At 48.7% G+C, this 12,391-nt stretch overlaps 2 protein-coding genes across 2 annotated transcripts; both read left to right on the top strand.

The window, feature by feature from the left end:
• The first annotated feature begins 3,770 nt into the window (after window positions 1-3,770).
• On the top strand, window positions 3,771-9,229 carry LOC127314984 (two-component response regulator ORR25-like). Its single transcript, XM_051345526.1, has 6 exons — window positions 3,771-3,915; window positions 4,003-4,158; window positions 5,715-6,098; window positions 6,200-6,276; window positions 6,518-7,663; window positions 9,002-9,229. The coding sequence occupies exons 1-6, from the start codon at window positions 3,771-3,773 to the stop codon at window positions 9,227-9,229; spliced, it is 2,136 nt and encodes a 711-aa protein (XP_051201486.1).
• A 1,949-nt stretch (window positions 9,230-11,178) lies between these two features.
• On the top strand, window positions 11,179-12,156 carry LOC139834043 (uncharacterized). Its single transcript, XM_071824425.1, has 2 exons — window positions 11,179-11,604; window positions 11,710-12,156. The coding sequence occupies exons 1-2, from the start codon at window positions 11,179-11,181 to the stop codon at window positions 12,154-12,156; spliced, it is 873 nt and encodes a 290-aa protein (XP_071680526.1).
• The last annotated feature ends 235 nt before the right edge of the window (window positions 12,157-12,391 follow it).

Raw genomic sequence — 12,391 nt, 5'->3', positions numbered from 1 at the left:
GCTGCCATTTTTATTTCAGATTGCAATTACTACTTATAATCATCCATATTACTTGTATTTCACTATCTCTTCGCCGAACTAGTGCACCTATACATCTGACAAGTGTATTAGGTGTGTTGGGGACACAAGAGACTTCTTGTATCTTAATTGCAGGGTTGCTTGAGAGGGATATCTTTGACCTCTACCTCCCTGAGTTCAACCTTGGGTGATTCACTTAAGGGAAACTTGCTGCTGTTCTACAAACCTCTGCTCTTGGAGGCCCAACACTGTCTACAAGAATAGAAGCGTGCGTAGACATCATTAGTTAGCTACAAGTGTAGTTCAAGCCTCCCGTGATCGAAATGTTGGCATGCATGCACAAATGTTGTAGCAAGTGAGTGTGCCCGTGCCGGTCCTCCCTGAGATAGAACTAGTCAAACAAATGCCATTTTGGCAATTATAGAACATAATAAAGAAAATAGTGAGCGAGCGAGTAAGGACGCAACAGATGAACAACCTGACATGTGCGGCTAGTACTCTGAGTTGATGATGGCGAGTGTATGATGCTATCTCTTTGTGCCAAAGAAATGCTCGTCTAGCCAGTGTGTGAATGCATGTACCGGAGATAATCTCCACCACAACCAACAATAATTGGCGGTTATGTCTCTACCCATTCAAAATTCAAGTACTAGAGATAATGTCCACTCTTTTAATTTACTCAAAAAACTCAAATTTGAGACAATATATCTCTTCATTTTAGCTTTTATTTTGGGTTTTATCCCTAGGAAGTCATCAATCACATCTCAATGGTAAGTATGCACAAATGTGGATTTAAACATGTTCATTCCAACTGACAAAGGTATGGATTTGAGACATGTCCGTCATTTGTGATTTGCGATGAAACTTTGTACTAAATATTTGTTTTTAGGCTTAGGGCACAACCTTCTTGCTATGATCAACCGGGTGCAATGAGGTTCCATGGAAGATGGAAAAAGATGAGGATGATGAGAATGACAAGCTGGAGAAGTAGTAGAACGAGGATAGGGGATGTGGGAGCTAAACCGGACCAGGAAGAGTTGACGACAACAAGGGGGCTGAGGAAGGTGGTGGACATGTGGCTTGATAGGTGGCGAGTGCCACACCATTGCTCCGACGTAAGGGAAGTCACCTACCGTGACATCGACGTCCAACAGATCTAGCCGACGATGAGGAGGTTGGGCGAAGGATTTGGAGGTTGTGCTAAACTAGAAGGGCGGCGGGGGTGTGGGGGGCTGGGGGAGAAATACTGAAGAAGACATGCTAATTCACTCACTGGGTCTAAACCACAATGGTTGGCCGCAAAGTCACTACTAGAAAGAAGAGGCGGGAAACGATTGACAACAAACACGGTGTTCACTCTCCAGGTCTAGGACACCGAGGTTGCGTGGAAAATCATGCCCACCAACTTTTATGTTGTCTTATGGCTCATGAGAGACATACACAGCGCCATCTTTTTAACTTACCGGTTACCTTATGCCCTGAGAAACATAAGGGCATCTCCAACGCGGCGACCCATCCCGCGCCCGCGCGTCCGGATGGGTCCAGCCGGACAAATACGCGGCCCAACGCGGCGACGCACCGCAAATGCGGATGGCCGCGGCGTCCGGAACGACGCAAACCTGGCCCAAATCTGGGCTAGGTTTGCGTGGCCGCGGATGACACGCGGCGTCCGGTTGCGTCCGACTGCTGGCCTGCTCGTCTCCCTTGGGCCCACCTGTCGATGACCGGGGGGTCTTATTAAATGTGGATTGGAGGGATCTGTCCCTCCAGTCCACTCCCCACTCCACTGTCCACTCCCCCAGCGCAACTGCCGCCATGGCCCCGAAGCGACGGTTCGCTCCCGGAGCCAACGACGGGGAGGCTAGCAGCAGCCGCCGTCCTCCACCGGCGCTGCGGGCCGCTGGGGGAAACCGCGGCGGCCTCCACATCGGAGAGGCCGCCCGCGGCAGCGCGACATTGGCGCAAACGGCACCGCTGCTGCTACTGCCCAAGCCGGAGTCCTCGGAAGAGGACGCCGACCTCCGCGCCGCTCTGATCATCTCGGCGGCGGAGGAGGAAGCGAAGTGGCCGCAACTCCAAGCGGTCATTCACACCTCTGTGATGGAGGAGGAGGCCCGGCAGGCGGTCGAGGATGCCGAGGCCTGGGCCTTGTACAACCAGGCCTGCCGGGAGGAGGAAGTGACGCGGCGGCGCGAGGAGGCCAGGCTTCGCCGCGAGGAGCAATAGTGCCAGGAGGCCAGGCGCAGCGCGGAGGAGGGAAGGCGCCAGGAGGCCTAGCACCGCGCGGAGGAGCAGCATCGCCAGCAGGCCAGGCGCCTCGCCTGGCAGGAAAGGGAGGCACAGCTCCGTGCTGCCGCGGCGGAGCAGCGGGCAGCTCCGGACCCCCATTCCGCCTGGGAGGAGGCCATGTGGTCTCCGTGGCCGGAGTCCCCGGCGCGGTCGAGCCACAACAGTGCCTCGCCGCCCGGGGACGTCGTCGACGCTGACAGCGACGACGGCCATAGGGACTAGGCGGCGCACCGGCGGCCACCGCGTCCTCGACCTAACCCTAGCTTAGGGTAATTTACATTTATTCTAAATTTAAAGCCCATATAGAGGGCTTCTTTTGTAAGTTTATTTGCCCAAAATAGGGCTATGTACAAATTTGCCCAAAATCGGGCATATGCTTAATGAAATTTAGTTTAAATTTACATTTTAATTTTTTTGTTGTTTTTCTTCAAATATGTGTTGCGTCCGCGCGTTGGGCGTAGCGAGCGACCTAAACGGACACGCGGACGCCACTGTCCGGGTGTCCGCGCGGCCACCCAAACGGCCCAAAACGGACGGCCCAGCACGTCCGTTTGGATCGCATGGTTGGAGATGCTCTAAAGACATAAATAAGGTAAAAGAAAACAAAAAAGGTAAGTTAATTAGGCACACGTATATAGTTAAGCGTCCCTTGACCGAAATCTCGTCATGTACAGACGTTGTACTAGCAAGTATGCATGCACCGTGCAGGTCCTCTCCCCTGAGATGGAAACAGTCAAACATATGCTTCCAAGAAAGATTGGTAATTTATTGCAGCATGCAGCGGGCACCGCAGATGAACGGCCAGGTGCCACCAACAACCACACGAAAGCACAGCAAAAACGCGTACGCGTTGAGAGTATTTACCACAGTGCCGAGGAAGGCAACAAAAAGAATAAGGACACAGCCCCACCTTAATTGTACACAGTAATGGGTGATAATCCTGCACATTGATGGCACTACATCTCCACCCTGCCTCTCTCTACCTGCGACAAGCAACAGGAGCCGTCCGTTTGGTTGGCAAGCCATCAGCAGCCATGGTGGAGGGCGCAAGCGGACACGATCGAGGTGTCGACACTGGTGCCAGGGAAGAATTAGAAATGGAAAACACTAACTGCGAAATTTGGAAATAAAGGAGTACAATTAAGAAGGCTAGCCCACGGGGAGAGCACCCTGGATCTCTGGGACCGCACGTCCGCAGTCCCACTGCTCCTCTCCATGCTCCTGGCCTTATAAATTGCAACCCACTGCACGTCCTCGAGACCATCGACCGTCCTCAAAGCTTCTGGCCTGTACTAGGTATCGCGCCGCCTGCGACGACCAAGCCATTGTTCTTAGGTAAGCTGGGGTTTATAGGGGATTGGTGTGGTTTTCTTGGGGTTTCTGTGGGTTTTTGGGTGGTGTCTGACTGTGTTTGCTATGCTGGGTGCGATTGGTGGGAAGAAGCTAGCTTGCTACCGTGAGGCATGGCCAGCCGCGGAAGGCATGGGAAGGAGCGGCGGGCGGTGGAGCTGGACAAGTTCCCGGACGGGATGCGCGTGCTCGCCGTGGACGACAACCGCGTCTGCCTCAGGGTCCTCGAGATCCTCCTGCGTGAGTGCAACTATGAACGTGAGCGCCCTCAATCCCCTCTCTTTTGCCCTAATCCATTAGAATCAATGGCCATTGGATGATTTTTCTTCTCCTTGCTGGGTGCAGCAACGGTGGTGACAGACGCGGCGACGGCTCTGAGGATACTGAGGGAGGGAGGGGAAGATCAGTTCGACCTGGTGATCACCGACGTGCACATGCCGGACATGGACGGCTTCCAGCTCCTCGAGCTCATTGGCCTCGAGATGGATCTGCCAGTCATCAGTATAATTGAACTCTCTTGCTCTTTATCCAGCTCTTCCAGCTCGCGTTTTACGAGTATTTGTTTGCTGTCTGAGTTGACATTGCTAGCCCATATGCTCATTAAAAACGTTTATTTGTTGACATTGCTAGCTCGTGGTTAGCAATGTTTCTATATATGTCCTCCAAGTGTAGCAGATGCATCGAGTGGATGTTCCTTTAGCTAGTAGTATGCATGTATGTGAGTGGATCCTCTAAATTTACAAGGGTCCTAGGAACGATGCATGTATGCGCACACATGTGTTGTTGCACGCGTGCCCTATTTGTGGTAGAGACGATCTAATGCGTGTGGGATCTCGTTTCGATCCGGATCACTGGGATCCCATCTAACCGTTCATCTGTTAGATCGGATGGCTATTGGAGGAAGCTGAGGCGGAGGTGGAGCGACACATGGGTTAGGCGGTATAGTAGCTTAGCCGCGGTTTATGAGGACGGGGTGGTAGAAGATAGGGGTGCACGGTAAGAGGTGGGCGAGATTGTGTTGATGGTTGTGGCTAGCTAGTGCGGAAGATTGGATTCTTGTCTTTAGAGATAATCTAACGAATTGGGTCACATTTCAGCACCAACCTATGTGGTCCGATCTAACCGTCCACCAGTCACATCGGATGGACATTGGAGTGGAGGTGGATCGACACATTAATTGAGTTCGATAGAAGATTCCAGATTCTAAATAATTTATTTTTCTCAATTTTATACCTGATACATTAAAGCTGCAAAAATCAAAATAAACTGTTACGGGTGGGTATCATTTAAACTCATGATTGGTCCGTCAATAATTCAAAGTCTGTGCTTCAATCAGCATTCCATTTACATAAGCTATAAAAGAGATGTTTTTATCCTCTTCGTGACATCAGTTTGACGGTCTTAAAATCTGTTTTCTCCTGAGAATAGCATATAAAGTAATACTACTATTTTTATGTGGATGCATTGAGTAGTACAGCTATTATATATGGATATCATATACATTTGTAGTTCCATCAATTTTACAGAAAGTGCAATTGCATATATTTATTTGCCTGAACAGTAATAATAAGACTGTGTGCCATGCTGTTTATCATACATAAGCTGAAGTTTCAGATGACCAATTAATATGATTTACATAATTGCCTGGGATGATAGCTGTTACCTAATAGGCTAGGAAAGAATGGTGAAATGTCAAAAGAGTACTTTATCTTGAGGTTCATCATTAATTATTAAAAGTTATGAAAATGTTGTGATGGTTACTATGCATTGTGTTACGGACTTAAGTTTAGTTATGTAACGATTATTTTCATTTTTTTTTGTATTGAGTGTGTAAATTTCCATCCGTTTATTTTGCTTTGAAGCATCGAACCGACCATTGCCATGATGCAATGTTGTCCATCATGTATAACACATTTGCTTCCTAAATCGTGTGTCATATTTGAAAATATATTGAACACATTTTTATGATCTAGAACCACCAGGACAAACAACGTCCAATTTACCGTTTCTTCAATTTTCACATTCCAAATCTAAGTCACCGACAATATGTCATGCAGTGCTGTCTGTGGATGGAGAAAAGGAAACAATAATCAAGGGGATAGCTCATGGTGCGTGTGACTATATGGTGAAACCAGTGAGTCTCAAGAAGCTCAAGAACATATGGCAGCATGTTGTAAGGAAAAACCTCCGTGCTATGAACCACGATAGCAGTAGTGATAGTGACGATGCTGATCAGATGGAGGTGAAACCAGTGATTGTTGAGGGTGAGAGGGGTTATGCAAAGTGTAAGAGGTGCTCAAAGAAGATGAAAAATGATGCGGATTGTTCTGATGAGAACAAAGAGTGCATGGGCGTACCGACTACCCAAAAGAAGCCAAGGGTGTCATGGACTGGTGAGCTCCACCGCAGGTTCCTAGAAGTCGTCGACCAGCTCGGAGAAGGTAAGGGCTCACAGCTTTTTTATTTCTTACTCACCTAACCAAATTTTATGTTTCTTGGATTTGTTTTCGGTAACAAAAAAGTTTTGATTATGTAAATGCAGGGGCATATCCAAAGACGATATTGAAAATGATGAATGTCAAATACCTGACTAGAGCGAATGTCGCGAGCCATCTGCAAGTATACTTTCTACCTTTATGCTTAATTTAATGCTTGTGTTCATATTATTTCTAGACTAGTGATTTTTGGTATATAAGTTCGAACTCTTTAATGGATTTTAAACTGAAAATGTAAGATATATTGCGTGCCCACATTCTCTGGCACTTTTGAAACTGTGCAACACCTTTGTTTTCAAATGTCTTCCATTTTTTTCCATGAGAATGAATCTTATATATATATTTCGCACATCTTGTTATTTCAGAAGTACAGGATCTACTTAAAAAGGGTCAACGATGGCCCAGGAAAGCACGGACAGTCATATGAAAGGTGGAACTCACCCTCCTGCATTAACATGAATCACCACAGAGGACAGCCGTTGTCGGCCCTTGCCTTCCGGGGTTCAGACAATCTGTTGGCAGCTCCATCGTCAGTGTTAGAACCTCATCATGTGCCACTTCAGTCTACCAATTTGGCCATGAGTACTGTCGGCAATGGTGGCAGAACGCTGAGGAATGCCGTGCCACCGATGCCTGAGGCCAGAAGGCGCCACGCTTCTTGTCCTCCTGTCAACTCATCTGCGAAAATATCAGATCACAAAATGTTGGATGCCTTTTCATCTAGTCATTCTGACAAAGAACATGAAAACTTCCTGCTTGAGAGTCTGTTGGGGGCAAGCAATGTGGTGCCTTCCTCCCATCCTGTAGGCAGCTCCTTTGGAAACATGCCAACCAGTGGGATGTTAGAGCCTGTAAACAAGTTTCGGGTGCAGCCGCCGGAACTGATGAACCCACCTTCTGCGGTTGGCGCGCATCTCTATACCCAGCTTCCTTACCATGTTGGAAACTCTAGCTATCCCTGGAACAATATGGCGTCATCAAGTTATCCTTCTCCTGTGGATGGAGCACCTCTCATCCCATCAAAAGTGAACATCCCCCACATGAACCAGCTGCCAAGCTTTGGCGCCTCACCCGGCCAGATGCCCATTTTTCAGAATGAGCAGCAGAATCAGATTGAAGGTATCATCAACAAGACCACACCAGTGGTTGGCTTCAATGAGGAGATGAGGGCATTATTCAACATAGCAAGCAAGACATCCCCAGCTGAGAAGACTATTGACAACTTTTCACCAATGACTCAGATGATTAACGGTGGAAACACCAGCTCTCAATTGCCTAACCTTCAGACGGGCAGTTTTGTCGCGCAGCCGACTCTGATGGTTAATGGTGCATTTCCTGGCATTCAGGATTGTTCTGTCGAGCCGACACAGATGCTTAATGGCGGGCATGCATCTGGCACTCTCCCTATGCAAGAAGGCCCGGTTGGTCAGAAAGCTCCTGATGATTATCAGCAACCAACCTACACCAATTCCTGCTTCCTAGATGATATTTTGGCCAGCATGCCTAATCAGGTAAGAACATTTTCTCATTCTTTCATTGCACAATTACTGCTTATCTTACTACAAATGTTTTTATGGTGAATTGACATCATCTCTAGCTATGTCATGCTCTGCATATGTATGTCCCGAGCAGATGAGGTGTATCTAAGACAAGCTTTCTTTCTCGATGCAGCATTTCAATGATGATGTTCTCTTTGGTGGAGAACGTTAGCTCGTTTGTTCGTCCGGCCTTCGGGGAAGAAGTTCCTTCATTGTGGGGAGGCCAGATGCTGGTCTGTTGTTGCACATTGTATCCGTGGAATCGTGCCAAAAAAAAAGACGCCGAATTGTAGTAGGCTAGTTAGAAGCAGGGTCGTAGACTTCTATTTTACATTTCCCTTTTAATTTTGATGCTTTGCCTTTCGGACATCATAAATAATTGTATGTTATCAGACGTTTGTTCTTAAAAGATCCCTCTGTTTCTTTGGGCGTTCCTTAATTTCTGCTCTGGCGTGTGTGCGCGTGTGTGTACAAAGGCATCGACGTAGCGGTTCAGTGTGACAGGAACGAGATAGATCGTTCGGCCGTGCGCTGGGAAGCAGAATCTTCTCAGCAAGAAGAATGCCAAGAGTAGGAAGAGCTTTCCAAGATAACAACAAAATGCGTCTTCAGTTCGGTCACATTTTTCGGTAATTAGCATGTCTAGTGGCAAACCGTGCAATGTTCCTGATTTCCTGTCACTCGGAGACCCCTACCCCTATGCTTATACCAAGATTGGTTTTATCATTTGGACATCTGGTTAGTATCATATTTTCAGTGAGTGTGGGTGTCTATCATTATCAGGTTGATCATGGACACTATCGTGAGCTTCATCAATCTCACTCACCTTGTGCTCTCATCCGAGGGAATTCAGCCATGTAGGTACCATGTAGGTCAGTACACATGCCTGTAACAGAGTGAGATTGGGGCATGGCATGGTTTATTTCTTGGATGCAATAATACACCATTTGAATCGAGCTTACTAGCTTACCATGTACCAAAGGTTCCGAGAAGATATCATTTTTGCGCATCCGGTTATATTTCCACACATCCAATGCTTCAAGAGGTTGTTTCTTCCTCCTGAAAACAAGCTGATGTAGTTTGCCGCCAGCAATTTCCTCCAACAAATAGCTGTGTATTCATAAGAAGAAATTAACTTCACCACCATCCTTTACAAATCACATCTACAATTTCTCAAGGCAAAAGTAGAAATAAATTGAAACATACGCATTGGAGAGCACTATTTTCTCATCAATTTTGAGTCTTCTCTTGTTCTCTCGTACTTCCAACATTCTCATTCTCTTGCTATTGCCTGTCAAAGCGGGCACACAGACACAGGTCAAAATGGCGTCGGCGGCGGAGAGCTCGCTCCTCAAGGCATTGGGTTTCTGTCCGGAGAACCTCTGGGTTAGCGAGGATGATCTCAGACGCTTCAAGGAGATCTTTGACTCACCGATCAGGGATGCGCATCTGAGAGTGATGGCAGCCATCTTTGGCAAGGAGATCCCGATGAGCTTCGAGAGGGAGGTGCACTGCAGGGTGACAGTGCCGACGCAGTGAGGCGCGGGAGTGAGGAGAGAGCTTAGATAGATCCATGGATTGTAGCTTTGAGATCCTGTGTTAGAATGTTCGAGGCCGTTCCCAGCCAAAAGAGATGCGGTGCGTGAGTTCGTAGCTAGTCTTAGAGTAAGTGTCATTTGCCTCCAGGAGACGAGGCTGGATGTAGTAATGCAATGCCTGGGACCATTGTTTGATGGTTATGTGTATCTGCCTGCTGTGGAGACGAGAGGTGGAATCTTACTAGCTTGGAAGAAATCGGTTGTCGACATTGAGCGTGTTAGCTTCGACTCCTATGCTGTGACGGGGAAGTAATCCCAAGAGATAACAATAGGTGGTGGATAACCACTGTTTACGGGCCACAAAACCGCGAGGACAAGCTGAGCTTCTTGCTTGAGCTTGCGGAGAGGAGGAGCCTTTGCCCGGGGCCATGGTTGCTTATAGGTGACTTCAACATGATTTTGTACGCGGAGGAGAAGAATAACGACCGCATAGACCGTTTCATGATGACGAGATTTAGACATTTTGTCCAGGAGCATGAGATCAAGGACCTCTACCTACATGGTAGGAGGTTTACTTGGAGTAACGAGAGGGAGGTGCCCACGCTTACTCACATTGACTGGGCTTTTGCTTCAGTGGACTGGGATCTGATGCACCCGGATTCAATCCTTCAGGCGCTATACTCTTCGGTATCGGATCATGCACCAATCCACCTCTCTCTGAGCGCGGCGTTTATGCCAAAGAGAAGGTTCAAGTTTGAGTCCTTCTGGCTAAACCTAGAAGGGTTCGAGGAGGCCCTAAGACAGGCTTGGGTTTGCGACCCTAGCATTGTGGACCCCTTTAGACGACTGGATGCCCTCTTCCGCAATGCGGTGGAGTTTTTCCAGGCCTGGGGGGATAAAAAGGTGGGGAACATCAAACTAAAACTTGCGATGGCTAACACCTTTATCCTAAGGTTTGACGTGGCCCAAGAGGCTAGAGCTCTCTCTCCTATGGAGGCATGGTTGAGGATAGCATCCCTAGAGCGCACTATTGCGAGGCAGAGGTCGAGAGTTAGATGACTACAAGAGGGGGATGCGAATACCAAGCTGTTTCATGCGGTTGCAAACGAGAGGAGAATTAAGAACTATATCCCAGCCGTGAGAGTGGGGGACGAAACAGCAACGACGCAGAAGAGAAAGAACGAGTTGTTCACAGAAGAGTTTGCCAGGCTCATGGGCAGCATTCAGACTAGGGAGCACACCATAAACCTAGAGGAGCTGGGCATCCCTGTTGCGAACCTAGCAGAGTTAGACAACATGTTCACGGAGGAGGAAGTGTGGAATACTATTCGAGAGATGCCGATTGACCGCGCACCGGGGCCTGATGGCTTCACCGGCGCTTTCTATCAGCGAGCTTGGCCGGTAATTAAGCAGGACATGCTGGCCGGCATCATGAAACTGGGAGTAGGAGACGACAGAGGGTTTGCAAGGCTCAATAGAGCTTTAATCACCCTAATCCCCAAGAGGCCCATTGCCATTGAGACAAAGGACTTTAGGCCGATAAGCCTTGTACATAGCTTTGCGAAACTGTTCTCCAAAATCATTGCAAATCGGCTGCCCCGTCCGAGGCTTGGGGAGATTGTTAGCATGAATCAATCGGCTTTCATCAAGCATAGGAGCTTGCACAACAATTTTGTGCTGGTTAGGCAAGTAGCCATCAACATGAGGAGGCAGACTGGGGTACTACTAAAGCTAGATCTAGCGCGATCATTTGACTCTATCTCCCGGAGTTTCCTATTCGAGGTTTTAAGGAGAATGGGATTTGGGGAGAGATTCTTAAAGTGGATTGGTCTCCTGCTATACACGACAAACACAAGGGTGATGGTGAATGGGATTCCGGGAGACCGTATATACCATGGATGAGGCTTGAGACAAGGGGACCCAACGTCGCCCATGCTATTTGTGGCGGCCATGGAAACCCTGTCCGCCATGATCACCAAGGCGGTGGAGGAGGGACTGTTTGCGAACCTGGCCTCAATATCTCCCTTACAGAGGCTTTCGATTTATACGAACGACGTGGTGATGTTCCTAAAACCGGAGAACAGGGAGCTATGGGCTGTGAGGCACATCTTGAGCCTTTTTGGTGAGGCCTCGGGCCTGAGGGTCAATTATAGAAGGACGACTGCTACCCTGATTAGAGGAACACATGAGGAGGAGGAGATGACCACACATATCCTAGGTTGCGAGTTGGCGAGGTTCCCGATCAAATACCTTGGTCTCCAGTTAGCACTCAGACCCCTGACCAAGGCTGAGTGGCAGCCGATGCTGGACCAAGTCATCAAATGTGTGCCGGCTTGGCAGAGAGGACTTATTCAGCGTGAGGGGAGGCTGGTGCTGGTAAACTCAGTGGTGGCAGCAAGGGCAGTGCACCAAATGGTTATTGCGGAGGCCCCCGCATGGTTGCTGGAGGAAATAAACAGTTGGATGAGAGCCTTTTTCTAGGTAGGCAAGGACGAGATCCAAGGAGGTCAATGCCTAGTGGCATGGAGAACCATATGCAAGCCCAAGGAGTTTGGTGGCCTAGGAGTAAAGGACCTGAGGTTACAGGGCCTAGCGCTGAGGGTGCGATGGTTTTGCCTGAGGCGCACGGACACGACGAGGCCATGGCAAGGCTTGCCGGGACTGAAGAACCCTGAGGCCAAGGGAGTGTTCCAGAGCCTGGCACTCTTTAGGGTGAGCGATGGACCGTCGACCTTCTTCTGGAAGGATAGATGGATCGATGGATATACGGCGGAGGAGGTGGCACCGAGGGTAGTGGCGAGGGTCCCAACAAGGAGGAAAAATGTGCGCCTAGTGGGAGAGGCACTGCCTGAGGATGGATGGATAGATGACATAGCCAAAGAAATGGCAGAGGAGATATGGAGAGAATGCTTGATGTCGGCGTGGTGAACAGACAGATGCCATGGGATGACTTAAGTTGGGGCCGAATGTGCACTAGAGGATTCGGGGGAGGGTTTTAGTATCAAGGGAGAAGGTTTGGGACAAAATTCCGGTATGATTTCCTTAACTTAGCCCTTGGCCAGAGGTTGAAGATGTACAGTACAAGCTCTACTTCTCTCTACTGCTAGGTTGTGATCCGTCAATCAACTCTCCCGCGCAGGGGTGTGCCCTCTCTCCTTATATA

Source organism: Lolium perenne, chromosome 7 (genome assembly GCF_019359855.2).
Source record: "Lolium perenne isolate Kyuss_39 chromosome 7, Kyuss_2.0, whole genome shotgun sequence".
NCBI classification, from domain to species: domain Eukaryota; kingdom Viridiplantae; phylum Streptophyta; class Magnoliopsida; order Poales; family Poaceae; genus Lolium; species Lolium perenne.
This window is presented reverse-complemented; position numbering and strand designations above follow the sequence as displayed.

Bases quoted from the DNA above. Each gene is read 5' to 3' on its own strand.
- LOC139834043 (XM_071824425.1), top strand. From the start codon at position 11,179: ATGGAAACCCTGTCCGCCATGATCACCAAGGCGGTGGAGGAGGGACTG. The intron at 11,605-11,709 runs GTAAACTCAGTG...GCCTTTTTCTAG, and splicing joins GTGAGGGGAGGCTGGTGCTG to GTAGGCAAGGACGAGATCCA.
- LOC127314984 (XM_051345526.1), top strand. From the start codon at position 3,771: ATGGCCAGCCGCGGAAGGCATGGGAAGGAGCGGCGGGCGGTGGAGCTG. The intron at 6,099-6,199 runs GTAAGGGCTCAC...ATGTAAATGCAG, and splicing joins CGTCGACCAGCTCGGAGAAG to GGGCATATCCAAAGACGATA. The intron at 6,277-6,517 runs GTATACTTTCTA...TTGTTATTTCAG, and splicing joins ATGTCGCGAGCCATCTGCAA to AAGTACAGGATCTACTTAAA.